This window comes from Falco punctatus (assembly GCF_963210335.1).
Source record: "Falco punctatus genome assembly, chromosome: 2".
Classification (NCBI taxonomy): domain Eukaryota; kingdom Metazoa; phylum Chordata; class Aves; order Falconiformes; family Falconidae; genus Falco; species Falco punctatus.
Genome location: NC_137581.1, coordinates 62,461,262 through 62,488,824, shown reverse-complemented (window position 1 = coordinate 62,488,824; position 27,563 = coordinate 62,461,262). Strand labels below are relative to the sequence as shown.

Sequence of the window (27,563 nt, the reverse complement as noted above, 5' to 3'; positions counted from 1 at the left end):
CACAAAAACAAAAGGAAAAATGTTACATCACAGTGCTTTTCATACAGGACCTGTGAATCTCTGAACCATATAATTCTACCTTTGGAATCAAGCAATATTTCCTTTGTTCTTTCTTACTCCACAGACAATTTATAAATAAAACTTCATTCTGCTTTGTTAGTTACCATACCTGTGACACGATCCATCCTTCCATAAGCAATGTGAAAACAACCATTTATTACACACGCATAGCTGGATGGAATCACAACCACCGTGGAGGGCAGTGTAGATAAAAATTATTGCTAAGCCTTTCTCTCTGTTAATATGCCAAATCTGCTACTCAGTATCCCACCATATTTATCCACAGTCACTAACACTAATCTTCAATCACTCTTACCAGATGGAGCAAGGAGCCTCCTGAGGAAACAAGCATATGAGGGTCAGCACCATCCTTCAATAGACGTAGCACTGAAATATCAAAGAAAAGAGGAACAAGAATTAATGCAGCAATATACCTAATTCTGAGCTGTTAATAGGCTGATTCTTCATCATCTTCATTAAGAGATTTAATAATATATGCAAACCTCTCAGATAACATTTGCAAAACTATCATGTCAGCGTTTCCCATCTCATCTATTTTAATGGCTAAGCCTGGAAGCAAAGGACCTTTGCTAATGATGTTAAATATGAACAGTACCAAGGACTTCTCAAGCGAAGAAATGAGCATGTCAGTTCTGTACTTAGGAGCGGGGAGGGAAGAGCTGGAGGAAAGACCCTGTCTCAAGGTCACAGTCACCTGATTAGTTCATTTGTGAGCAAAATCACAGTCAACTGGTTTTATTTTACTTTGTAGAGTTCCCATGAGACTCGTTGGCTTTTTCAGTAAATAATTGAAACTAGTGTTCATAACTTATATCACTTGAAATTAATCATCATACTAAAGCTAAAGGATCTGCACTCAATTTAACCTTTCCAGTGCATTGTCAGATTACTGACGCAGCACAATTCTTAAAGTGGTATTAGGAGTCAAACTCCACTCCCTGTTACATGTATCAAACCCCTCTGAAATGAAAGTAGGCTTATAAACACAAGCAAAACCACAAGCCTTCATACTGGTGCTCACTCAAGTGTGAAAATTCAGCACTTTCCCCCCATGATCTTGATTGCCTTTATAACCTTTTTACTCAGAATCAAAGCATTGACTAACTCATGCTACCAGTCTTCATTCCTGGAACAGAATTGTACAGTGATAACGCCAGACATTATCAGGGGAATCCACATCTACATTGCAACCCTGTCTTCACCAAACTGGTATGTAGAACCCTTTTAAAAGGCCTCCCTCCAGGAGAACAACTGCCAATAATGTTTCCTGTGTCGGAAGGAACACAGCTGGTTCTGCCTTCCTCATCTGAAAATTCCTGTTTTAACTCCTAGTTAAGATTCCAGGAAGGAGTTGTGCAAAGGTCTGCAAAGGGATTTTAAGCTCTGAGTACCCCAGAAATCTGTTCTACTGCAGTGTCTGTCCTACAGGAGGGCCATAAATTTGTCTCAAGGCTCTTCTAACTTCAGTGAATCTCTCAAGAGACTTATGTACACAATCTCCCTTTTATCCATGCATTTTTTGTATGTATTTTCTTTTTCTCTAGAATATCTTGCTACTCCACTTTCACTATACATTTTAACTTCCTACAACAGTCAAACATCCGGTTGACCTATTTGAAAGGCATCAGTGTCCTTTTCAAATATTGTCAATTTCTGATTATTTTTTTATTTTATTTTCTGAATGTGTTGAATGACTTTTGACCAGGTACCCTAGAAGAATTCAGCCTAAGAAAGTCTGAATTTGGCTAAACGGTTGCAAGACTGTAAAATTAATGTGAAAGACTTGTTGCCATCATTACTAAATACCTCACACAGAGTAAACTCACTGGTATATTGGACAAATATTTATATAAGTTATACAAATCCATTCAATATTTTGCTCTTTTTTAAACTTTGAAAATCAAACATCAACCCAAACCATTGTATAAATTCATACTTCATGAATAGTTCCATGGTATCTATGTCTCCTCACCAAAGGTTTTGCTTCATTTAATTCACTTAACTGTAAAGGACTTTTATGTTCTGGCATACGCCACCTTTAAAGTTAACTACTACCAGAAGTCACTGTTGTCCCCAGCACATCTGCCAAAAGTAGAAGTGGAACATTAAGTAACATGGAATAAATGGGTTGTACAACAACTGCCAAGCAAGATGAAAAGCACTGAAGCAGTGTGAGGGTGGAGAAATATTTGCAGATTTTCATAACCTTGGGAAAAAAGGATGAATGACAAAAAGCGAAGTATTTCATTCTGCTCTCAGATCCACAAATACAATACTAAAGTACACAATTGTCCTTATCTAGAGAGAGACCATTAAAAATAAAGGTTCAGAACTAAGTTCCTTCCTTTAATACCTAAATTGCTGACCACATATGGAGATGCTTCCTGTACCTCAGGTTTTAGTAAGTAAAGACTTTATTGTAAATCCTCCCTCCTTAAATATGTGTGCAACTACATCATCCTCAAAAGTTAATATTTCCAATGTTCTTATGTTACGTCCTTTCTTTAGCAGGCCAGAAAACACTAATTCTGTATCACAGAAGCTTTTTTAAGGCTCTGAAAGTAACTCCATTCTGTCAAGCCCATCAGGATTTCACCTTGAAAAAATCAACAGTCCAAGTTGTCCCACTTCATCCATCCCTGCTTTTTGGGGAGAGGGGCAGGAAATCCACCCATTTCAATATCTCAGCCATTTAATATAGTGGTTTTATGTAGCATTCTTTCTTATGAACTCTCTATGTAGGTTAAAAATCTGAATTATGGCTTGGTTCACCTTCAATGATAGTCTTATTTATGAATATGAGAATTAAAGCACATAGTCCTTAAAAGTGTGATTTGCAAAAGTAATTAAACTGCCATAATTCTGTTCCTAAGAAGGCTTTAACTGATGATGTCAGTGAGAGTATATAATTCCTTGAAGATGCCATCTTTATGGTGCATTCTTACAGACTGCACTGCTGCCAAAAGGGGGAAGGCATTTATCCACTGCATGGCCCACTCTTCCGTTGTGCCAGGTCTCCCCATCTATGAAGTTGCACATTCAGCTGGACCAGTTTTGTTTTTTGTTTTGTTTTTTTTTCTTTTTTCTCTCTCCTGGCAGGATTAGTTTTCAGCCGCATCAATGTGGTTGACTGCATAGCTACATAAGCACCAGCACAGAGGATACAAATGCACACATGTGGAAGCAGAGCAAGAACACTGTGTTTTGGTGGCAGAAGTCTTACATTGAGTAAGGCTGATAATGGAATAACATCCTCAGTTTGTGTTTCTACAAGATGAGATGAGATGATTAAGGAGTCAGCCAAAAGGATCTGTTCTCTTCCCCCATTCACAAAAGGATTTACACATCATTTACCTCTGGATACTTCTCATCCAGAAACTGAGTCTAATTGGACAAAATAACACCAGCAAAAATAAAATGCAGAGTTTCTTGTTGGGCCATTGAGATTAACTCAACCATTAAGAGTCTTGGGATCACCAAAACTGCCTTTTAGGTAGGTCCTTCTAAGCAGATAGAGGACAAAGACATGTTTTTTGGCAGGAGCGGGACACATGGGAAGGTCAGAGTGTTGAGAAACAGCAGTTCTAAAACCATTCCACAAGAATTTAATCTGGAGCCTAAAACAATAACCAAGTAACAGAAAGAGCCTGTGGCTACTTGAGTAAAGAAAATGCATGCGATTTATTGAATCTCTTCCTTCCATCAAACCCTCAAAGACTTGGTTCATTATAGAGAAGCTATGCAACATGAAGTAATGCCTTTCCAGATCGATTTAGCAACACCTTGCTGTAGAAACCAAAAAATTACAGACCATTTCTATATCAGAGATTGAAATTCATATGAATGAATGGTTTTGCCTTGCTTTTTTTCACCCCAGCCGAAACGCAGACCAAGATTAGAGCATAAAGAATACATAAACTGTGATCTTAAAGTAGAATACTGAATAAATATAACTATAAAAATATTATCATAACAAACAAAAAAATACGGTACTGGATACAAGCTCAGTAGGTCTTTTCTTTGTCTGGTTTATGTTTCCTTATTATTGTAGGTAGCTTGATCAGTGCCTCAGGAAATGCACGTCAAAAAAGACTACCAGGGCAAGATATGCAAACTATCCTTTCAACTGGGCAAGAGTCTTTGTTCTGAGTCAGAATTACATGCTACATTCCTCTATATAAAAGACAAGCAAAAAACATTCCTCCTTCCTTGAATTCATCCCCACACAATAAAAAACCACAATAAAAAAGAAAATCAAGAAAAGAAGATCACAGAAGCAAAATCCCCCTCTGTCCTATACAACTAATTTAGGTCATTCACTTAAGACTTTACTAGTCAGTAGGAAAACCTTCACCTTATGTTCATCTTTTCCTTTCGATAGAACTCCTCCAGTTACTGCTAGCAATTTGTAATGACTTAGCCTAATGAGGAAAGAAAGTTATGGATAACTATATTCCAGAAATGCTGTACATCTCTTGATTAATGTGGTTTTTAAGGAAGTTTTCACAAGACCTTGTTTTAAAACTTATTTTATTTATAATCTTGCATGGAAAAGAAGGAAAAGATGAAAGATGAGACTGAAAACAGTCTTTAAGAGAGGAAACTGACATTTACTTTAAAAACCCCTGAAAGTAAAATTTTCAGTAAACCCTCAAGGCCTGCCTTTGTGTATATAAACAGGTCCATCCATCCCATGATGTCTTTTAGATTATCAAAATTATCAGCTACTTAAAGCAGAATTTCATATGTAATTTCATATCTAAATGAGGTGTTTTTAAAAGCATTGAAGGTATAAAAGTCTCACCAGTAAAGAAAGATAATAAAAGTAGCTTTTCACATATGCCTGATGTTACAATTTTAACTAAATTATTCCAGTACAATGAACAGATTTCCACACTCCATTGACTGTATTGACTAGATTACAATTTATTATGTAGTTTTATAATCCAGTAAAGACAGTATAGCCATGACTGTTAGCAGCCACAGATCTTGCACTAACTTCCCACGTGGGACTAGGGCTGTAAGGCTTACTTTGTCTGGGCTTGTCTTGGCTAGCTTGGAGCTTTGTTTTAACTTTTTTAGCTGTTGCAGCAACAGGCTAATGACAAGATGACAATTACCTAACTTGTTTTAGTTTTGTTTAGCTTTGTATAACTGTGCTGTGTAATGTGTTAAGAATTTTGATATATATGGCAATAACTAGTACTTACACTGTGCTGTGTTGAATAACATCCAGCTACTCTGGCACATAGAACTATCTATGACCTTATATGCTGCAAACAAAAGGAGTACAGATCTGAAGCAACAGCAAAGCCTGGAAGGTGAATGAAGAGGGTCCAGGGCTATCAATAACTCACCAGTGATCAGCTACTGATGGTAATGGAAACTTAGGAGCTGGACAAAGTGGTATTCACAGCAAACCCAGTTTTCATAGTAACAGGGGAAAAAAACATAAACAAAAACAAAAACAAAAAAAAAAAAAAAAAAAAAAAAAAAAAACAACAAAAAGAAGTGCCTAACATATAACATACATAAAACTTAAAAAATATTAGCTACCTGCTGTGCTGGATATAAAGTACCAGTATATGTTTCTATTGATTGTTTCTCTGAGAAGTAGCAGCTAGCTAGTGAAAACTTTGTTCCTGCTAACATCTATTTTTGTACTCTTCAGTTTAGCAGAAATATCTCTAGCTGGAAGGCTTTACTTGCTCATTAGGCACAAAAACATGAGTGACTGCAGAAGCCTAGCTAAAACCATGCTGTTGCTGGAATGGATTATCCAGTTCTCTTCCTGCCTCAGGCTGCATGTTTCTGCTGCTTGCCTCTCACTGGCACAAGGCAAAAGATTAGTTTTTAACTAGATCAACGATCTGGCAATATGGCACTAGGTAAAGAGTATGAATAGGGAGAATGGGGTAGCCACCACTTCCAGCAACAGCTGAAAGCAGTTTGGGCATAAAGTGACCATGAAATTGAACCACTGGGCAATAGAAGTGATACTGAAGGATGGAGAAATGGCATACTTCCACCAGTTAAGGAAGTGCCATATTTTGCCCTTTATTTCCTCTATAGTCAGACCTTGGGTCTAATGTTGTCATCTTAAAGTCTGTATAGATGCACCACTTAGAAATCTTGCCACCTTCATGCCTCTTTAGTACTCTTCTTACTCCTCAGTTGTCACTCTGTAGTTTCAGCTTGTATCAAATGTGCTTGTGAGGAATACGCAATACAACTCAGCTGTGTATGAGAACAGATGAATGCCAGTTTCAATAAATTATTCTTAATCAGAACAGCAAATAAAATCAAGCAAGATGTCATAAATTTTTTGTTAATGCAGTCTTAGAAAAATATTTACCTCACACCTTTGCTATGATTATTTTAAAATTAAATTTTAAAATCCAAGTACCACTGTTGGTAATCTATTAATTCCTTGAAATTGTCTTGCTTACCTAAACCCCACATTTATAGTAGCAATACTGTCACCACACCATTACTAGTGCAATAGCTGATGATTTCTTTCAAAGCAAGCTCTACCCATGGGTTGACAGGGGTTATTCAGAGCAGTCATGCCCTTAATGGGCTTTTCAAACAACTGATTTGTAATCCTACTGCTTTCACCATCCCTGAAATATTTCCAGCAATCACTGGCAATATTTATCAAACTTGTTCAAAACTCATCTCATTTTCTAAAGAAATCTTGGAAATAAATTCCCATCTATGCTGCATAAAGATTAAAGACAACAAACCACAAAAGAAATGGCACAACATTTGGACAGCTAAGTCTTATGCCATTCACAGAATGCAGAAATGAAGAGAGGAAAATTACTTTTTCTATACTGGCTGAAAGCACTGATGAAGATAGGGATGAAGCTTCCATCCTCCCTGGCAGAGCTCCTGTCGTTTATAATTTTTTTAGGCAGCCAGGAATCAGATTGCCATGACCCTAAAGCAACTGGGCTGTTGATTCTCTGCTGCATTCAAAAGCATGATGTGAACTGCCAGGCTGATTCCTAAGCTCCATTCAACACAGCATTACCTTTGAGAGAAACAAAGCCAGCCACCAATGAAACAGATGGAGAGAGGTAAGTCCTACAGCTGCAGATGACATCTCTCCCAGCTTTAATGTTAGGCCCAGATCAAAATACAATTGGTTCTAACCCATGCCCTCTTTGTGGAAAAATCAGTCAGACCCCAGGCTTGGAAGCACCTGAGGGGCTCAATCACTCCACTGCGTGAATGAACTCCAAGCAGCACAGGTAGGCACATGACAATATGCGTCCCTTCCTTTCTGCCTAGTCTCTGCTACCTGCCCACCAGGCCTTGCACCCTCCACTATTGCACGTCCATTCCCAGGCATTCAGCAACCCTGACAGCTTCCTGCCAATGCACTGTGGCTCTGGATGTCGAGGGCACAAAGCTCCTGTTATCTGGGGTACCCTGAACTGGAAAACCACTAAAAAAATAATGTTTATGTCTCTGGGCCACACAGACACCAAGTCAAACTCCAATGAGATTCTTGAGGTGGATCACAGTTCCCTCAGTGGGGCAGATATTTCTGTCATTGTAGATGTAGCCAGAATAATTTATGAGTTTAGGGACTACAATTATTTCGTAACTGCTAAACTTAAAACTTCTATTTCAGACAAATTCCTCCCCTTTCATTTCATTATGTACATGAAATTTAATGCATCCTGTGCCTCCAGTGGAAAATATTAAGGCCACAAATCTAATGGTCTAAGAAGTGCTAGTCTGTGCCTCTTACAGTGCCCAAGCACAGTGATACAAATTAACATGTCTCCTTACACCAAAGTGACAATGGGCTGCCATCAAATGTGACATGCCTGAGTTAAGTTGTGATGTGGCAGGCAAAGCATTTTCTGTTTTTTAAGACCCTGAAAAGACCAATATTCATATGGAAAAGCAGTGTAGACTCTGAATTAATTTCAGAGAAACTAGATTTAAAAATAAGTGGGTCACATTACCTAGTACATACATCTGATTTCTCTCTTTCTTTGTTTTGTAGAATATTTATTCCTAAAGCCTTCTTTTCTTTATTTTCCTAAAGCCACCTTTTTTTTATTTTTCAGTTCACAGTATCCAACTCCTTCCTGCTTTATAGTTACTCTTTCAAACAGAAGGACCCTAATTTACACCATTTACTTGCAAATACATGCACGCACTGGCTATATCTAGAGTGATATGGAAACACAGTGGTGTAAATCATGGTACTTTAGAGAAGATTGGAAGTAGCCATTCAGTTCTATGGCCTGAAGATATTGCTGCAGAGGACACACCCAGGGTCCCTAGGCAATGGTGGCATCCCTTGTTCTGCCTCCGTTTTGAATTAACTCTTCCAAAGCCAGAGCTTTGGCCAGGTTACAGGGAGAAAACTGTTGCAGTAAGGTCTGTCTGCCTTCTTTATAAAGCTGTGATTTTACCTCACTGTAACTAAGACTTCTATATATTACAGAGCTGTTGCTAAAATGATTCAACACCACCTCACAAAACAGCACATGCTTAGCTAAAAATATTGCTGCTATCATCATTGCTGATAGCACAGCAGAGGTTTTGCATGCATAGCCAATTCTCAGGTCAAAATAGCTGTGTCATCAAAAACCGGTAGCACAGACCTGACTGAATTCTGAATTTCTGTTAGTGAGATAAAATTACAATAAAAACAAAGCTTTTTAAAATTTACTGTAAGTTGAACACTCTAAAACTAACCTTACAGGAAAGTAGTTGATCATACAGCAAACTTAAATATGGCTTTTCTCAAAGCTTTCACTTCCAACGAGTTATTTATTTCAAGGTTAAAAAGACCAAAACAAAAGGAACCTAATATCTGAGCATTTAGGTCACCTATTGCATTCTGTATACGTATTTTATCTGTCTCCCATGTGTGGGTTCTCCTGGAGGTCCTGACAAAGTGACTATAAACAGCAAGAACATCATCAGCAGGCTACAGTCAGTTATTACAAAAACTCAGACCCCACTGGGTTCACCTTAGAAATATGTGTCAATTTGAAAGCTCTTAAAATTACCAGTGTAATTTTCAGGCTAACTCTTCTACTATAGACACACCTGATTGTATGTTCAAATGTTTGTAGAATTGATGTAAAGTTTCAGATCTTTACAATATTTTACTAAATATGTTAAATTTATTTTGGACTTTGCAACTTTCCAATCCTATAGTCATTAAAGATGAAATACTAAAACACACATCAGCAAAATAACTCATTCTGTGGTCAGTAGTTTAATTTGAAAACCATTGCCATCCCATGCTTTTCCCTAGTGTAACAATAAAAGTTAAAGAATTTGCATACAACACAAATTTTCTGCTGAACAAACTGTACACTCCCCCTGTTTCACTCATCATTTATGTTGATCCTATGCCAACGTTACTTAATTGGCATAAATCAAATTACTGCTGACTTATATTCCATATGAAGCAAGACTCAGTCCCTCTTTTAACTCTCACACCATGCAGAGCAAGTTTATGCCAGCTGGTTTAGAAGCATAAGCAAGTCATTATGAGATCTGCAAGGATAACACGCTATTATCCTGCTTTGCAGCTGCTAAATGGTACTAATTACCAGCTGTAGACCACTGGCTGTTAGATTCTGTGTGTATAGTGGAATTCCCAGAGTGTGCACAAGGAAGCAAACTTACATCAAGCTGTATTGAACAAACTAGGGACATATGCATTAATCCAAAATAATCGTGAATGTGACATATGAGTGAGCAGAGCTATGAAGGAAATGTCTGGTTCCAGGAATATCTCACCACTTGACAAATGCGGCTCAGGCACCACCTTTCTCAAGGTGTAATCTGTGACAGGTTACATTGTCAAAATCTGAGCTACTTCCTTCTTGTTCATGCTTCCATTCACACGCTCCTGCCCTCAACCTTGCATACCAGTGCCACATGTCACTCTACCATGACCTGGTATGGGGAGCTAAACCAGCTGAAGGCTAAACTTATGAAAGATAGTTTCCAGTTGGTTTTGCTCCCTGGCTCACTTCAAGATGAACACACAGATAGGAGGACAGAAGGATATGACAAAGGCAGGGCAGCATAGAAAGGAGAGCAACCAATGGCAACCTCAATTTTAGCTTAGTTTTAAACTGTTAGAAACATACTTTTCAATTGTCAGTTAACATTGTATGTATCCTTAGGCTAATGTCAAAATCATGTCAGTGGCTCTAAGATGCCTGCGTATTCCCTTTCTTTTCTTTGCATCAGCCTTATCAGCTGTGCAACAGGTAGGTGAATTGGTTCAGAGAGCTGACAAAGAATTCAACTATTGATTTTAGGGGGTGATTCATTCTCTCCTGGATCAGTTTGCTGAATTGATTTCCTCTGCAGCCACACAATTGCTAAATCTGATACAAAGAACATGCAGTGAGAATAGAAGTAGGAAAAGGATCATAAAAATATGAATGAAAATTTCTGAATTGGAAAATATAGCATTGGCATAACATCCAGTGAGCATAGAGGTATACCAGTGTAAGCAAACGTTTTACTGATATAGCTTGATTCTTTGATATGAAATGCACTGACCTCACAGAAGTACCTCCCTACTGGTGTAAATACACCCCTGGTGAGAGTGAGGAGTTTCAATTAAAACAGTGTGACTGGAGTGATACAGTTCTTTTTTAAGGCAAGTCATGACACATACAGAGCCACTACAGGGTGCAACCAATATAAGATCCCCAAACCTCTAATATACAGAGAACTATAACTACATAAACAAATGATATAGAACTGGCACTTTAAAAAAAAAAACAAAAAAACAAAAAACACAAAACAAAACAAACAAAAAACACCCACATAATTTTAAGTGTTCCAAATAAGGAATACTGCATACTTCATTTAGCACATATCACTATCCAAAAGTTTTTCTTCATCATTGAAATACAACCTACATCTCTCTTTGATTTTATTTATACCTCTCTCACTGCATCCACTGCTGATTTTATTTACACTTGCTTGGCTGTGTCTACTAAATCCAAGCCAATTCCTTCCCAAATTTAGTATTTATGTGTTACAGATACTCATCAATCTTATGTAGGGTGAACCTACACTGGGTTACCATTGAAGCATTTGAGTATCTTGGGAACCTAGAATGAGAAACAGATCCTCTGCATCCTATTTAATACTGTTCTTTGACACTGGTAAGGCTCTAGAATGGCCAAATGATCATGCCAAAGCTGGAGTACCAGTAAACCACAAAGAAAACTTTGCTTTACTTATGCTTTAGTTAAATTTTTACAGGTATAGATTGTCACAGTATGGACTGCAGTTATAGGCCAGCATGGAGAGGACAAAATTATACTCACACAGCACCTGGTATAATCATGTCTTTTTTATAGCTTATGGAAAGCAAAATTCTGACATACAAGTTTACGGTTTAATTTGGCTTTGAAGTAGAATAATCAGTTGTTCCCCACAGGAATCTCTCTGCTTTGCTTAATCTGTTGCACTACAGTAATAAGAGCTGCCCTAGTTAGCTCAATCCTTTCCCAAACTCAGCAAAATGTTAGACTACCCACGTCCTCAGGTCCTTTCTAGCCTGACTGATTTTACAACTCTATGAATTCATCAATCTTTATATGAACAAGGGAAAGGAGCAACCAACATCACAACACCTGACAGAAGAGTGCCTCTCAGTTCTGAGTCATACCACTGAGTCCATGTCCATATGGAGCCAAATGGTGGGTTTGGGCTGCAGTGATAAACTACAACAACAGAAGCTGAAGCTTCCCAAGTGATATGCAATGCCACACTTTCCCATTTGCTCAGTCTATGCACCTGACATGCATCTGGCACATAAAGCTGATAAATCAGGGAGAAGCCAGGGACAGCCCTGCACTAGGAGTGCCTACATTACTAATAGGGAAAGAAATGAGGACTAATCCATGGGGATCTGCATGTATATAATCAAAATTACATATATAGGGAAACAGTGGGATAATAAACTAAAGGCCATGTAAGCATCAGTAGAACTATATACATTTGGACTTTACATCTGTCCTTTTCTATCCAACGTGTATCATTCTACATATTTGTACCACAGGATTTTTAGGGAGAGGCTTAAAAACAAAGTCCAACATTCATCCTGTATATGAACCTGGTGAAGCCAGTGAAGTTCAGATGTTGATTATTAAAAAGTTTGATAACTGGTGTCCTCTTATAGGATGCCCCCTTAGCAGACTAAGAAACAAAGCTGCAGTTCAAATTTCACAGAGGTGCTTCCAGCCTTAAGAACATTTCAAGTCATATTTTCTGTACTATCAATCGGTAAATGTGGAAGTCTAGGAAAAACTACCACTACATGCCAACAATAGTTGTGATTGCTAAAATCTGGAGCACAGACCCTAGCTCAATGATTTAATACTGCAGCTGTCATGTTTGCCTTTGGAATCTGAATGTAATCAAAACACTTAACAGTGCATGGTGTGAGAGATTACCTCCTGCAACCATCTCAGTGCCCTGTGAAATGACAGCATGTACTGCTTCAAGGTCACATATAGACTACATTGTAATAGAGAGTCATCAGAAAGAAACATGGTAAGAAAGCAGCCCCAGGCTGACTGTCTGAATTCTACCTTGAACCTTTTACATATGCTTAAAATCCTTGTTTGAAAATGGACATTTACAAATATTGCCAAATTCACCTTAACTGCTCACCTTCCCACCTCCATTCTTGGATGCAATTCACACAGAAACACAAGCTAAAATATCCATTCCCTTAGATTCATTGATTGTATTCTTACAAGCTTCAGTTCCTCCACTGTAATAACCTGTTACTGTGATGGCTGCAAATAACAATAATCAAGAAAAAGCAGTTGTCTATTCATTTTGCCATATAACCTTTTTACTCATTTATCTCTCATAGCTATAGAGCTTGTTCTCTGTCAGTCTGAGGTGCAAAAGGTTTTAACAGCTAAAAAGCCTTGCAGATTGAGCTAAGACAATACTTCAGTGTACTGAGAAAAAATATTCCTCCAATTCATGTATCTGAGACTAGAAAGATGACTGAAATAATAAGCAGTATATATACTTTGTGTTTAGAATATTTATTGAGGAAGAAAAAACACTAGGCACTATACAAATAAATCTGGCTCTGCCTCTGATATGTTTGTGTTTTTACTGGGAATGGTAGTACAATTCAGGCAGAAGGAAAGAGCAGAGTAACAGAAGAAGCCTAAAGACACAGGATGTAGCAATTAAAAAAAAAATGCTGCATTTAATAGCTCTGGCTATACTAATTTAGTTCTACCTTCAAAGCTTCTAGGGGAAGTTACTCCACTTAGTTATTCCACTTCATGAAACCTCCAATCAAACTCCACTTTCCAAAAGCTCTGAACAAATGTTCTTCTCAATCTGGCAATTAATATGACAGTGATAAATTGAAGCCCGTATGTTGCAGGATCCCAAAATAAGGTCTTTTCCCACACAAGTATTCCATTTTGTCAACATTCCTCCAGCGTAACAATGTAAATGTACACCCTTCTGGAAAAAGGCTTCTAAAATTGAACTGAAAAATCAAAAACATTTTAAAGGAATTCTTAAAAGTACAGTTGATTTTTTGTAAAGAATCGTATTATTGCTTTAAAGGTTTGCTTTTTTTTTAAAAAAAAAAAAAAAAAAAAAGGAAATAGAAAAGGTTATTCTCTATTGATTTTTGTAGTTTCCCAGCTTAATTTCTATCATAATCTGTGATTGAAATGAAAACATAAATATTTTAAAGTGATATTGAAGGATGAATATAGAAAAGTCATCCCTTTGTACTAAAACTTTATTGGAAATCAATCTGAAGCACAATAAAAGAAATCGAAGAAGAAATCAACTGCAAATTGCATAGAAAGAATTCTATTCTTATTATCTTTTTATTTTGCAAATATAGACTAGGGTCTTCTGCCATGACTGCAATCTTTCTTTTTTAATCAGTGTGACTTATGACAACATCCAGGGACTGTCAGCAGTACCTGTCACCCAGCGGATACCATCATCCTTCATTGAGAGAATAGGCTTCTGAATGCTGCCAATTTATAGCCTTGCATCCCACTGTGGCTCCCCCTTGAAATGAACAGGAAGAATGCCAGGTGCCAATTTGTTGGTTGTTAATGGCTTAACGACCCTTTACTGGCATGACAGTGAATTTGTGAGTGATTAGTTCTCTGTGTTTCTTGCCGCTTTTGGGTGCCAGAGCATGCAGAAGTGGAAAATTTTTTATTATTACAGGGAAAAAAAAAGATCTTACAGAGAAAAACACCAACATGGAACTATAAATGAGCTTGATAGGCTTAAAATGAAAAAAGGACAGATATATTTAGTAGGGCATGTAGTGATAGGTCCGGGGGTAATTAGTTATTTTAAACTGAAAGAGATTAGATTTAGATTGGATCTTAGGAAGAAATTCTTCACTGTGAGGGTGCTGAGACACTGGCACAGGTTGCCCAGGAAGCTGTGGGTGCCCCATCCCTGGCGGTGCTCAAGGCCAGGCTGGATGGGGCTTTGAGCACCCTGGTCTAATGGAGGGTCCCTGCCCATGGCAGGGGGGTTGGAACTAGATGATCTCTAAGGTTGGAACTAGATGATCTTTAAGGTCCCTTCCAACCCAAACCATTTTATGATTCTATGATATGTCTATAAAGGTTTTCTGTTCATAACAGATTATAATCTTAAAAAGCTGGATTCATGTGTAGGGGTAATGGTCTTCTGAATATTTTTTCTTGACATTTTAGTTTGTGAAAGCCTTTCGAATTAGCTCCTGATCATGCAAAGTCATGAATAATTTACATACTGGCTTGTCCCACTGAAGAAATTCTTTATGTCATAGTCCACCAAAATAAATAATTGATAATTTTGCAAATGTGTTCAAAGGTAAATAAATAAAATTCTTGGAAAAATTGTGTATTTTTACAAAGGTTTCCTCATAAATACTATGTTTTACACTTGTAATTGAGGTAACATTTAAAACTATGTTTTCTAGTTAACAAAGTGTGTTTTTGTTTGGATTTATAGGGTTAAGGTTCAAGAATGGGTTTATCTACATACAAGGCAAGCAATTCAGTGCCTATATTTAGAAACTCTGTAAATTAGTAAGCAAAAGGCATACTTTTCAGAGACACAATCATTGAATCCTTCAGGATGACCTTAGAGACACTCAAAAACATCAAACGGGAATCGCTAATATGCCAGTCTTGATTTAGTCAGAGCTTAAGTATGTGAAACGGGGCTGCACATAGTTTAGTATATATCCCTGTTTTCAAAACACAGTTAGTAGCAGAGATCATGACAACATCAAGGTTTTTGTACAACAGCTTACAAGCGGTCAACTTCCTACAGTTTATTATACTATAAGCAAGACCACCTTGATTCATTTTGCCTCTCAGGCCCATTCCCCACGAGAAAGCCATGCCAGGCTGGACACTGCTTGAGAGACTTAAGGTGTTGCTCTTGAAGCAACCCACAGGCAAAACCTGTAGGCTAGCAAAAATGGGTGATTGACAGCTCCAGCCTCAGTTCTGCAGAGAAAAGGAGGAAGCTATAACTCCATTTGATGATAATGCAGACTAATTACATTTGGTGTGAATGCCCCTACTAGAGGGGGACCCAAAAAGGAGAGATGCTTTGTCTTTTGTTCCCTACTTGGTATGGGCAGAGGATAGCTGTTCAAATCAAAGTAGTTCTGGGCATATGCAGAAACAAAAACTGCAGCTGAAAGAACCCAGGGAGATTTCAGGGCTAAAAGAAAAGTAGCCAAGGAGCAGAAGCACTCCTGCGGCTAGGTGGTCCACAGGGAGAAAAAGGGCTAGATAAAATTCACACCATCAAACCTATCCTTCAGGTTTTTGGTACGTTATACCTTCTGTGTTTTAGTTTTTCCAATTAAATAAGTGTTGTATATTAGGAATCATGCATATTTTTATCAACAAAAAATAGTTTAACATTCAGGTTTTATCTCAGCTTTACCAAATTACTAAAAATGTAAACACATGGACAAAAAAACAAAAAGCACATATGGAATCCTGTAGGAATTCAAATGTATTCAAATTTCATCTCCCTGTGATTTTATGATTGCTTTTCAAATGGGCTGCCTTAATTACTTAACATCTGTTACCCAATAACTAAAGGCATTATGTTTCCCTGTGTCATAACAAAAAGATGCCTTGTGTTGCTGAATTCAGCACACATGATGCTAAACAAGATTAACAACCATGCTGAACCTATAGGACTGAAGCCTTGCTCTGGTTTGAAATGTGCCTCTACCTTCTGGGCCTTTGAAACAGCTTCTTGATCAATAGGTGGATTAAGATGGTTGCTTGATGCTTCATTTTTCTATACACAGAACTGATTAAATCACTAGCAGCATGTCTGAAAATCAGCTAGCTTAGTGTCTTCCAAAGTTACAGACGTAACGAGTTCCCAATACAGAATGCATGCATTTGTTTGTCTTGTGGATGTATTCATTTCCAGTATACATTTTTCTTTCTTTCCAAGAGCCCTGATTGGGCAGAATTTTGTGTACTTCATTAATTTCATATGCTCTGAATAGTCTCTTGACTTCACTATTCAGTGTCTAGTGTTCATGTCTCTTAAGGATTGTACAATAAATATTAAATTGTATAAATTACCATACATATGTATTGTGATTTCTTCTACAATAGTTCCTACTAAATCAACACTTGGCAATAGTCACTTCTAGATTATCATCTAATGTACATATTTCTTCTCTGATTCAAAGGAAACTAGCTGCAAAATCCAAAATAGCTCTGTATGGGCAAACCACCCTGTTATTTTATATATAGTGAATTCCATATGCTTTCCCAGTAGGGGAAAAAAAAGGAAAAAAAAAAAGAAAGACGTTTAGATGAAGTTTAGAGTGAGAGCAAATAGTATTCTAAAATTAAAATATATTAAATGATAGCACAACCCTGAAACAAAGCACCATAAAACCTGAGAAATCTATTTGTGCTTTATATTTCCAAAAGGACTGATCATGCTAAAGGAAATAGAGTATGTAATCCCTCAAATACATTTTAGCTGCCCGGTAGTTCTGTTTCAAATGTTCTTGAATATGCTATATTTTAAATTTCTCAAACTAAGATTAGATTAAATTGATTTTTTTCCCTCTTCATGATATCACCATACAGCAAATTATTAATCAGTGTCATTCATCTAATTTAGGATGATATTATATAGGTTTTGAGCCAAGATTTCAATTTTTTATTTTGGAGGCTTCCTTTTCTCATGAAGGCATGTGCATACTAAACACACTACAACTGTTTGCCATTTTGGTGAAAGTGAGGTTTCCCAAAAGAGAGTGTAAAGTCAAAAGCGCACAGAAAACTGGGAAAACCAGCCTAATACTAATTCACCAATCATGTTTGTATTTCTGGCCTTTATGCTCTTGGTGTAATAAACAGGGGTTTATATACTTAGTAAAATATCGCATGCATTTAATATTTCTCATAATATCACTTCTATAATTTTACCCCTGCCTCTTCAGAAGGTTGTAGCTGAGACAAACAGTATACAAAAGAAATGCTAATTAAAGTACCTTGGGGAGGAGAAGGGAATGAAAAAACCTGATATTAAATATTAATCATAAGAAACAAGGCAGGAAGATTTTTAAAGGTGGAAGTAAACAAAAATGGGTTGTTGTAATTTGTGATGGCATAGATTGATCTGCACTTTCACGCAGAGGTCCTATTTTCAAGAGTCACATTTTTAACTCAACATGATGAGGGGGGTGTGCCTAGTTTAGGGAAACTCTGGCTTAGTGATAAAAACCCAATTTGTCAGATTTAATGCTACACCTATTATACCTCTTTCCTAAATGTTAAGCATAATAATGTGCTTTATTGCTTTGTCTTTCTATTAATCTGTTCTATTATGGCAATACTCTGTCCTCAGTAAACATATTCTTTTATCTTTGGGTCTGGTCTAGAGCAAAGATGCCTCTGAACTACTGACACACAGAAAATCAATCCTCATCCAAAGCTCTGGTGAGTTTTAAAGACCAGGCATCGCCATGCCTCACTTTCTAACCACTCATCCCAGCACATGCAACAGGTAAAAACAGAAAAGCTGCCTGCAATCAGTTTGAGAAGAGGTGTCTTCAAATGTCTAAAAATGTAGGCTGAAAGTCAGAATCCCAAGGGCAGACAGGTTAACTGAATATATTCCCACTCTTCTTAATTATAAAAATGTTTGCAATAAATAGTCAATGTTACACACTCTCAGTGGTCTTCACTCCTCAGCCTCTTTCTCCAGCTTCCTGCTACCTGACAACAGGCTTCACCTAATGGAGTCTTACATTCACAAACCTGTCATTACTGCCCGTGTCCTGGCTCTTCCAGCTTTTTAAAAAGACTGCTGGCTGGCAACCCTTAAACTTGATCTCTGAGGATCAGTAAGTTTGCCGACATATGTTTGCCAGACACAGGGAGTGCAACCCACTGTTTTCCAGAACAACTTCTCTGTAACCAACCAAGCTGTTTGTACTGCAGATAGAACAGTAAAGCATAAGCAAGCCTATTGTAATAAGATGCAAAAATAAGAAATCAGTTAGTAGATTTGGAAACGATACAAGAAGTAATAAAAAATGTACTTTAGTTCAGCTCAGTTTCAGCCTCGGTTTTCTGTTTCAAATTATTTGCATACTTTTTTCTGTGACTAGGAATGGTCACTGTAACATCTTTGACACATTCTCCTAAGTGCTGAAGGCTAATGGTCAGCTCATATGCCACCACAAATTAAAGATTCATTCTTCTTTTGAACAGATTTTGCTTTCCCTTCCCCTGAGCCCTTTTTATAACCTAAAGTAGTTAAGATACAAATTACACTCCAGCACCAGCCGCACCTGTACCCATTTTATGCTTCCTTACACACACTTTTAATGAATGCAACTGAAATTTATCATAATATTGCATATTATACAGTGCTTATGAAAAATAACAAATAATACTAAACCCTTCCATTATATTGATGTTCCAATCCTCTCAAATATCACAATACCACCAAATCTCACAACAGCATTACCTCTTTCAAATTACTAGCGATACTGGCATTAAGGAGAGGAAGTGAAATGGGATTCCTGTTTTCTTCCCTGCACTAAGCAACTACTCTGCAGCCAACCTGCTGGGGTGAGGACCCAGTCCTGGAAGGTCTCCCCCGGCAGTGGACACTACAGAAAAAGTAGGATATTAGTATCTTCTGCTTTTTAGACCACCTTTTCCAGGCATCCTGTGGTGAGAGAAGGGAGAGTAAGGCTGTCCCCAGCCACTGCAGCCTACTGCTAAAGGCAAAGAGCCACGCTGGTAGCTCTGCAGGTTCAGGAAGAAGCTCAGGTGGAGTTGAGGTCTGAGTAAAACACAGTATCAGGCTCAACCTCCATGGAAAGGAGCAAGAATCACTATTACAGATGCAGCACTAGTGCTAACACTGGCTTTCTTTGGTGTTGTGGCCACTCAGAACCGCAAGACTGCTACAGAATCAGCATATTGGCCATTAAAAGGATTAAATGGGATTTAATTAGGTTTAGGGAATCTGCATTTCCCTTTTGAAATGCTGATTTTCACAGGAGTACCTCTTTTGTCTCAAGACTGAGTTGATGGCTCTCTGGACTTCCTACCCTGACCTTCCATGCCCTGCCAGCATGCAGACCTTATGGCATATATCATGACTACATTACAACTTAGAGTTTTCATAACAAAAGATACAGATACAACATACACAGAATTTGTGACAGCCCTATGATTTGGGTAATGTTGCAGAATGTCTGAAAGGCTGGGTTACAGAATATACCAAAAGATGACCGAAACTAAACCAGTGCTTTAGTTTCCCCTCTTTGTGAGATTTTGGGTACAGGGCTGTCACATTCACTTTTAGCTACTGTTTTCATTATGGCAAGTTTATCAGTTCATGCTCAAAAAAGTCACCTTTTTCAAAGCAGCCACTGTTTACCATTTTGGTCAGTGGCAATAACTCCACCATTGCTTCAGGAAGGATGTATATCCCTTATTCTCAAGAAGCCAAAATACTAAGACCTGTTCAGCATGACTACCTTGTATGTGAAGTAGAAACTTAGGCTTTGATTCACTCAGAGTATTTCCTGACTGTTCAGTCCATTTCCTAATCACCTGTACGTGAGTCTAAGCTGATGTGTGGGCTCAACAAATACTGGAGTATGTGTATCAGAGAAGAAAATTTGAGTGTACACTAATGCTCAGTGCAGGCACAAGCATGACTGTTTCACAGTGAGAAGGAATGGGATGCAGAAGCCTGCTCTAGCTACTACATTTCCAGTTTGCAGTAAAATTATATGACTGATATCAGCAGGACAAAAGTCCTGCTTTCCATTATTAATAGAGGTTTAACATCTCACAGAACAAAGCTATATAGGATTTAAAGGTGAATGAACTACAGGTATTCCCTTGCCAGCAGTAGACATGTAAAGAACCAGTGTTAGAAAACAGTGCACTCACTCATTCACCAGCTTCTGCTTCTACACGTCTTCACTGAGAATGATAGATGCAGAATCTCTCAAAATGCTCATTGTTAGTAGTGTGGGTGAATGTGGCCCACCAACAGCACTAAAAAGCGTATTACTTTAAAAAAGAGAAATTGCAGGAAGCTGCAAGGTGAAAGAAAAGAAGGATTTCCTTTCAATCTCCCAGGGTCAGATAAAAGCCTAAATATCAGTTAGCAATAACTATTTTTTAAATATATATATAAATGTAAAATAATACATATTTTATTTATTATTTAAATAAAAACAATAATTTAAAAATATAATTAATAATTTTAAATACCTCCAAACAGAACAAAGATACACCATTCTGATATTTAACTTTTAGAAAAATATAATAAGCCTATATTTAATTTCTAAATTTGAGACAAAGCAGGTCACTGGTAAGAATTTCTAAAAGCCCAATTAAAAGTAATTTTAATGCAAACTAATGATCATATCTATTAGCATGGAGTATCAGAGATTCATTTTGTGTCCAGTAGCAGCTGCTACAGTAATTTTGGAAAAGATACATTGCATTCTTCATGAATAACAAAACCAATGAATTCTTAAGAGTGAAATTCTGATTAGACTCAGGTGTTAAGTGTCTCTGTACTGGTCACATTATAATTAATCATTATATATATTCATAGTATCCAATTTATCTCACCTACCAAACCAGACTACTTCTCACCATTTCATAATGCGCTGTCCGGTCTATATAATTTATGATATAAATGATATAGAAAATAAGAAATGAGTCCCTGGACTTCAATTGGGAAGCTACTTCTATTCTACTGTTGTGTCCTCTTTCTACTTTCTGTACTACACTTTCTGCATTCCTTTCATAGAACTGTAAAACAACCTTCTCTAGCTGTCTCGTACATCTATAGAATGGGTGTTCTTTCTTGCTGAATTACTACTAGTTGCATTCAAACCCGTCCAAATGTGGGCATTGCTTTATCACTCTCATAGGTCTTCATCTCCTTTGTAGTCATTCCCTACAATTCCTCCTGGTTGTTGTCCTTCCATGGTCTCCATGCAATGTAGCTACATTTTCTACTTAATCAGTACGTGTAAGTGACATAGATTTTTCACACCCAGACCCTAAACCAAGTTAAACTACTCTGGGATTCATCAAGAAATAGGATTTTCATTACCAGTCTCAGAGGAGTGCAAAACAGTCAAGCTGACTTCAGAATTGCTTCTATTTAAAGAATGGTGGGAGCACATAGATGTGGGTAAAGCATTTAAGAGCCCAAGATTTGCAAACAATTCCTAAATACATCTAAAATTTGAAGAAAATAGGCCTAGCTGCCATTCTGTGTGGATGATTCTACTTTTTTGTAATTCTGTTGTTGTATACTCTCTTGCAAAGGTAAACTGGAAGAAAACTGTATGAATCACAGAATTTTAGCCTCTGGATTTTCAGTTTCATTTTACAAAAACTCTATACCCTGAAACCTGTGAAGCTTGAGGATTCATAAGCACTTTGAACCCAAGGATCACAAAACCAGTACCAAACCATTTACAGCAGGGGTCCTCAAACTACGGCCCGCGGGCTGGATACGGCCCCCCAGGGTCCTCAATCCAGTCCCCGGTATTTACAGACACACACCCCCCACCCCGCCAGGGGTTGGTGGGGAAACCAAGCAGCTGCAGATGACTGCCTGCCACTGCATCCGCACGCCGGCCCCCTGGTTAAAAAGTTTGAGGACCCCTGGTTTACAGTCTCATCACAAAATTGATTCCATCTATGTATACCCAGTTATTTAAAGTATCCAAATTGCACAGTCCTCTTCTTGGCCACCACAGTCTGCCCATACATCCTGAAAGGCAGAATCAGGCTTATTCACAGCCAGGTAAGTTACACCTTGAGTGGAATTAATCTCTTCAAAGTCACTGCAGTTCAAGCTCACAAAATTAATTTCCTATAAGGAAAGGTGTTGCCTGATAGAATTTAGTTGACTAAAGCTGAGTACTGGTTATGTTGTACCACACATTTACAATTGTTACTAAATATCTCATTATAAACAAAATGTCTAGTCTGAAAATCGTCTCTGAAAAAGATCTTCAAACTGCATTAAAATACCCTGCTGCCAATGATTAATATTGAGTAAACAAAACAAAATTTTTGAAGATTTGCTGAGCTCTTATCTTGATTACTTTCAGCATTTTTATATATATATATATATATATAAAAATATATATAAATATATATATAATATTCAGATCAGTCGGAATCCCATTTTTTCACAGGATAACAGCTTATCTTCATACAGCAGAAGGAGTTTTATTTTAAGTCATTAAATTATTACTAATTCATGTTAAGGTATTTCTCTGCTACTTACTTGCATTGAGCTACTTTTTTAAAAAAATGCTTGTTCAATGCCCACCTTTTCCAACGAGAAGTAATTTTTAAATACTTATTACTGAATTTGTTTCCCTATATTTGAATTGAACGTAACTGTGGATGTTGTTCATTACTGAGCACAATGTGCAATAAAAGCCAGATCCTGGAGACCAGACATGGATTTATAGGAAGAAGAGAAAGCTGACAGGTTGTTAAAACCTGTCTCCCGTGTTTGTTTACTTAACTCAGTATTACAACATTTTTCTCAGTCCCTCAGGCCATTTCACCAAAAGCAGGGAGCTGAAGACATGGCGTGACATTTGAAGAGCCAGGAAATGTGTGCCTGTTCCCTTCTGCAGTCTTATATTACAGTCATTGCTGCCTTAGGACCAGTGAAGGGGAGAGTTGAGATCTTTTCACACCAGAGCTGTATTTACTCCAGCTGTGCAGATAAAGCTGATGTGAAACTGCAGTGAGGTAGAGGATACTCCATACAATTATCAGGACCCACCACAACTAGCTTACTGGCTATGTATACCCATTAGTAAACAGTGATGGGCAATATGAATGATGAAAGTTGAATGACTGACTGAAATATGAATAACCAGACAAGAGAAGCAGGTGGTGCCAAAAGCACAGCTTCCCCAGCTATCCCTGTTTCAGTGGAATTACTTCAGCCTATGTCTCGACTGGTCTTTTGGATGGGAAACCCATTACTCTTTGGAGGCACTAGGTGTGCTTCCAGACCACACCTTCCAGTTCAGTTTTATCTGAATGGAATCTAGTTTGCATGTTCCATAAAACAAGATCAAACACAGTAAATGGATATGATATTTGCCACAGAAGCATATGCCTAATTTGAAATGAAATCCTAATGTAGATATACTCCCTAAAGAGTCACGGTTGGATGTTCCACTCAGCAACAACAGTAGGAGAGCAGCTTTTATGTATATGAGTTAATATATTTTTTTTTAAATTGGCTCACATGATAACAGTTCTTAGTATAGCCTTATTCACCTCAAAGCAAACATTTGGCTAAAATCACAAGACAGGTACTTGCAGGTCCGCAAGCTTCTTAAAGACAAAAATCACATTTTTTCATAGTCCTGGGAAAGGACCACAGGCATCAAATTCAGCATAGTGTTGTTAGTTATACTGGGGTTATCTGAAGACTATTTGAGCTCCTTCCTTCTGGGGATCTATTTCATCTGTTTCAAGCGTAGGATACCATTCCTCTTCTTTCCTCACCTTACTTTCCTCTGCCTAAGTACCTTCTCTTTATGCTCATGCTATTCAGTCTCAGCATTTGCTGAACTTTCCATTCTGATTCAGGTGCAGCTCAAGGCCAAGTATGGGCAACATAACAGACGGTTGATGCCCCATCAACACTCCCATAAGCAAGCTACATTACTTCAGCATAAATGTCAAAAATAGCTTCAAGTATCTGGCTTTTACAAAATGCTGAAAGTCATATCTAGCATTCTGCTATGTTTTTTAGAGAAGCTGGGAGCTATGGAAACATGGAGGAAGAAGATCTTCACTTATAATCCCTGCACTTTTACACACTAGGAGACCAGAATGAAAGGTTGTAAATTTTATTTGTAACTTAGTTGTAAATTATACCCTGGGCACTCACTTGAAAAGTTCTTTGATTACTTTCCTGTATAGATTTAAATGTGTAAGACTATACTTCAGTGATAGGCAATGATAGTTACAAATGCCCATTAAAATGAAGATTCAGGAGTGAGTAAAAAACCTATACCTAATCAAACTGATATAAATTAGGAGACACTTGCCAATTTGTTTGTGTGATGTGACCCTGTTTCAAAGCCTTCCACATTCAGGTAGTTTTGTGCTAATGTGATTACAAAAGCTGCCGTAAAATCTGTTTGAAAGGGGTTGTTAAAAGCATTGCATCGGTTCTTTTCTTCTATGCCTCCCACACAATAATGTGGGGGCTCCTGGGGACTTTGATTCATGGGGACTTCTAAAACTTGAGAGATCCTTACTGCAAGCTTTGGTTCCCTTTTGAGGTGCAAATCACAAAATTTCTCAGATTACTACTGGTGGGACCAGGGTTTCAAACAACACCAGGAAACTAAAAACAGAACACCTAAAATGTGTTTAAGTACTGCAAAAGGACACAGACATAATTTCACAACCAGAAAGATGACCCACTGTCTGCTGTGAGTATGGTTCAACACCATCTCATTGCTCTAGCCAGGCCAGTGTCATTAATAGCACAATTCGTTACTCCAGACTATGGCTAGAATCAAGAAATTAATTTTCAAAGTAACTTGTGTTAAATTCTATGGCTCATATAGGTAAGTAAAAGGCCACACATAATAATGATCATAGCCTTTACTGGTTTTGAAGGACATTATTTTACACATATCTTAACCTCAGAATAAATTAATTTGGTTTCTGAAGGTTTATTATCTATACCTTATTAATTTCAGTAACCAGGTATATAATATGCTGTATGCAATACGTGTCTGTATATTCTATTACAACAGTCATTTTATGATTACTGTCATGCAAAATTGTATTTTTCCTAATGACAGGTAAGTAGAACAGGGAAGCTTTTCCTCTGAAACTTTTAGCTATACAAAAAGAAAAAAGTAGCTTTTTCTACATTAATAAGTACCTTCTTTATCATCATGACGTATGATTGCATCTTGTATCATATCAGCAAGATCAAAATGAACTCGATGATTCTTTCCATGTTTCAGTTTTTTCACGTAGCCCTCCCGTTTCTGGAAAGCTTTTTCTCGTTCATAATATGCCTTTATTTGGTCACAGCGCATCCGCTTCACCAGCCGCTGCCGCTGGCCGAGAGGGAGGGACTCCAGCAAGCACTGCTCAATTTCCATCTCATGGGACCGAAAAACATTACATAGCTGGAAACAGCCTGTAAGAAATTAAAGACAAACACATTTAGAGCATGCAACACTGTGTTTTCAAATATACCATGAAACCACCACCAATATTCTTGTTGTTCTTTCTAACCGTGTGTAAATCTGTCACTTGAGCTCCTCCTACTTGACCAACACTGACTACAGAGAGTACATATGACTATCATTTACTTTTTGGAAACAAAAGATAACTCATTCCATGAAATCACTGATGCTTTTTTAAAAAGTTAACTCATTTCATGTAAACAAATGTGAATAGAAAGAGGCCTAAAGGTTCAAATGGGAGGTGGGCAAAATATCTAAATAATTCAATATAATTCAAGTGGCTTGCATTTGCTTACAAACAGGAGACTGTTATGCAGAGAAATGCCAGTCTGATGTCCATGCTTCTTTTTTATTCATTTTTGCCTTGCTTTAGGTTAGCAATTTCCTGTTATTCAGTGAGAACAAAAGTCATTGTATCATAATTATAATAAGTTAATTAGCATGCAGTCAGTACTCAGGCAACTATCTATTAAAAACATCAGTCATTTCAGATTCCTAACTATGTGTATGACTGGGGGGGGGGGGGGGGGGGGGGAGGGGGGCGTTGACATCCACATGTAATCTTTTAATGGCACCCTCAGATATGAAATCTTCATGTGGAAACTGATCACAAATGTGTCTTTGATTCAGTTAATCCTAAAGTTCATAGCATTACCTTTAAGTCAGATTCCTCTTTTGTTGTTACTGTTAAAGCTGGTACTTTTACTAATATTGCAGTAACAGTGATGTTCTTTTTCAGTATGTTCTCTTTTCCACTGAGAGTGAAGCCCACAAGAGGCTACTTGCTGCTAGTTGCTTTTCAGGGCACAGTTCTGTTGCAAAAGGAGACTAGTGGATCGTCAGATTATTTTATTGCCTGAGCCCTTGGATGCGAATTCATGTTCATCAACTATGTACCCACTAACCTACCCTAAGGCCCTTTGATGTGGTGGCTGGACACCACCCCATCACTCTGATTCTCATTTTCTGCTTTATATACAGATTTTCTTCATATGGGAGCTAGTTGCCCAAATTTGTTTTGTAAGGACTGTCAGCAGCCCAGATGAGAGAAATTTTCTCTCCTTAGTTTTATGGAAGAGCTTTTAAAGGAGATGTAGACTCAAGTCACCTTGGGCAGTTAAGACTACCAAAATTAAGCATTACTGTGCAACTCTAATTAGGCCTGCTTTTGTCTACCCATTTTGCTAAATCTGTAACTACATCATCAAAGGACCCCTACCTCATTCAGGGCAATAGTTGAGTAGTGCTGACGAAATGACAACTTTGTTTTCTCCTTGTTGCTTGATATATGTCTGATTTACTGAATACCATCCAAACCCTGCCCTGAAGGCATAATTAATAATTTGCTGACAGGCTTTTGTGAAGCTCACATCATTAGAGCATATAAACGCTTTACAAATATTTATTTATTTTAATTTAGAAATAAGAGGGATAAGGGGGCATTCTTATCTACATTCTCTACTGAAGAACTGAAAGACAATAATTTTCTTTTTAAGTCACTAATTTTGGGTGTCCAAGTCAAGAATTCTATATTCTTTTCTTGAAGTTTTGTGTTTTGCTTTAAAGGCATAGCATTCTGTAAACTACTACATATCACACTACCATAATAAAACACTATCAAAGTGATAGTCCTAGGTCTGTATGCCAA

The 27,563-nt window shown here is 37.6% G+C and overlaps 1 protein-coding gene across 4 annotated transcripts in view; it reads right to left on the bottom strand.

Annotated features, from left to right (window-relative positions):
- Positions 1-27,563, bottom strand: part of MYO16 (myosin XVI) — a 452,710-nt gene that overhangs the window by 273,805 nt on the left and 151,342 nt on the right. For all 4 annotated transcript variants that reach the window (XM_080377718.1, XM_080377716.1, XM_080377717.1 and 1 more), the window contains 2 exons: positions 25,603-25,866; positions 377-447 (listed from right to left, as the gene is read on the bottom strand). In XM_080377718.1, coding sequence (XP_080233844.1) covers positions 377-447; positions 25,603-25,828 — 297 coding nt within the window. In that variant the 5' untranslated portion in view covers positions 25,829-25,866. The remainder of the gene's footprint in view (positions 1-376; positions 448-25,602; positions 25,867-27,563) is intronic.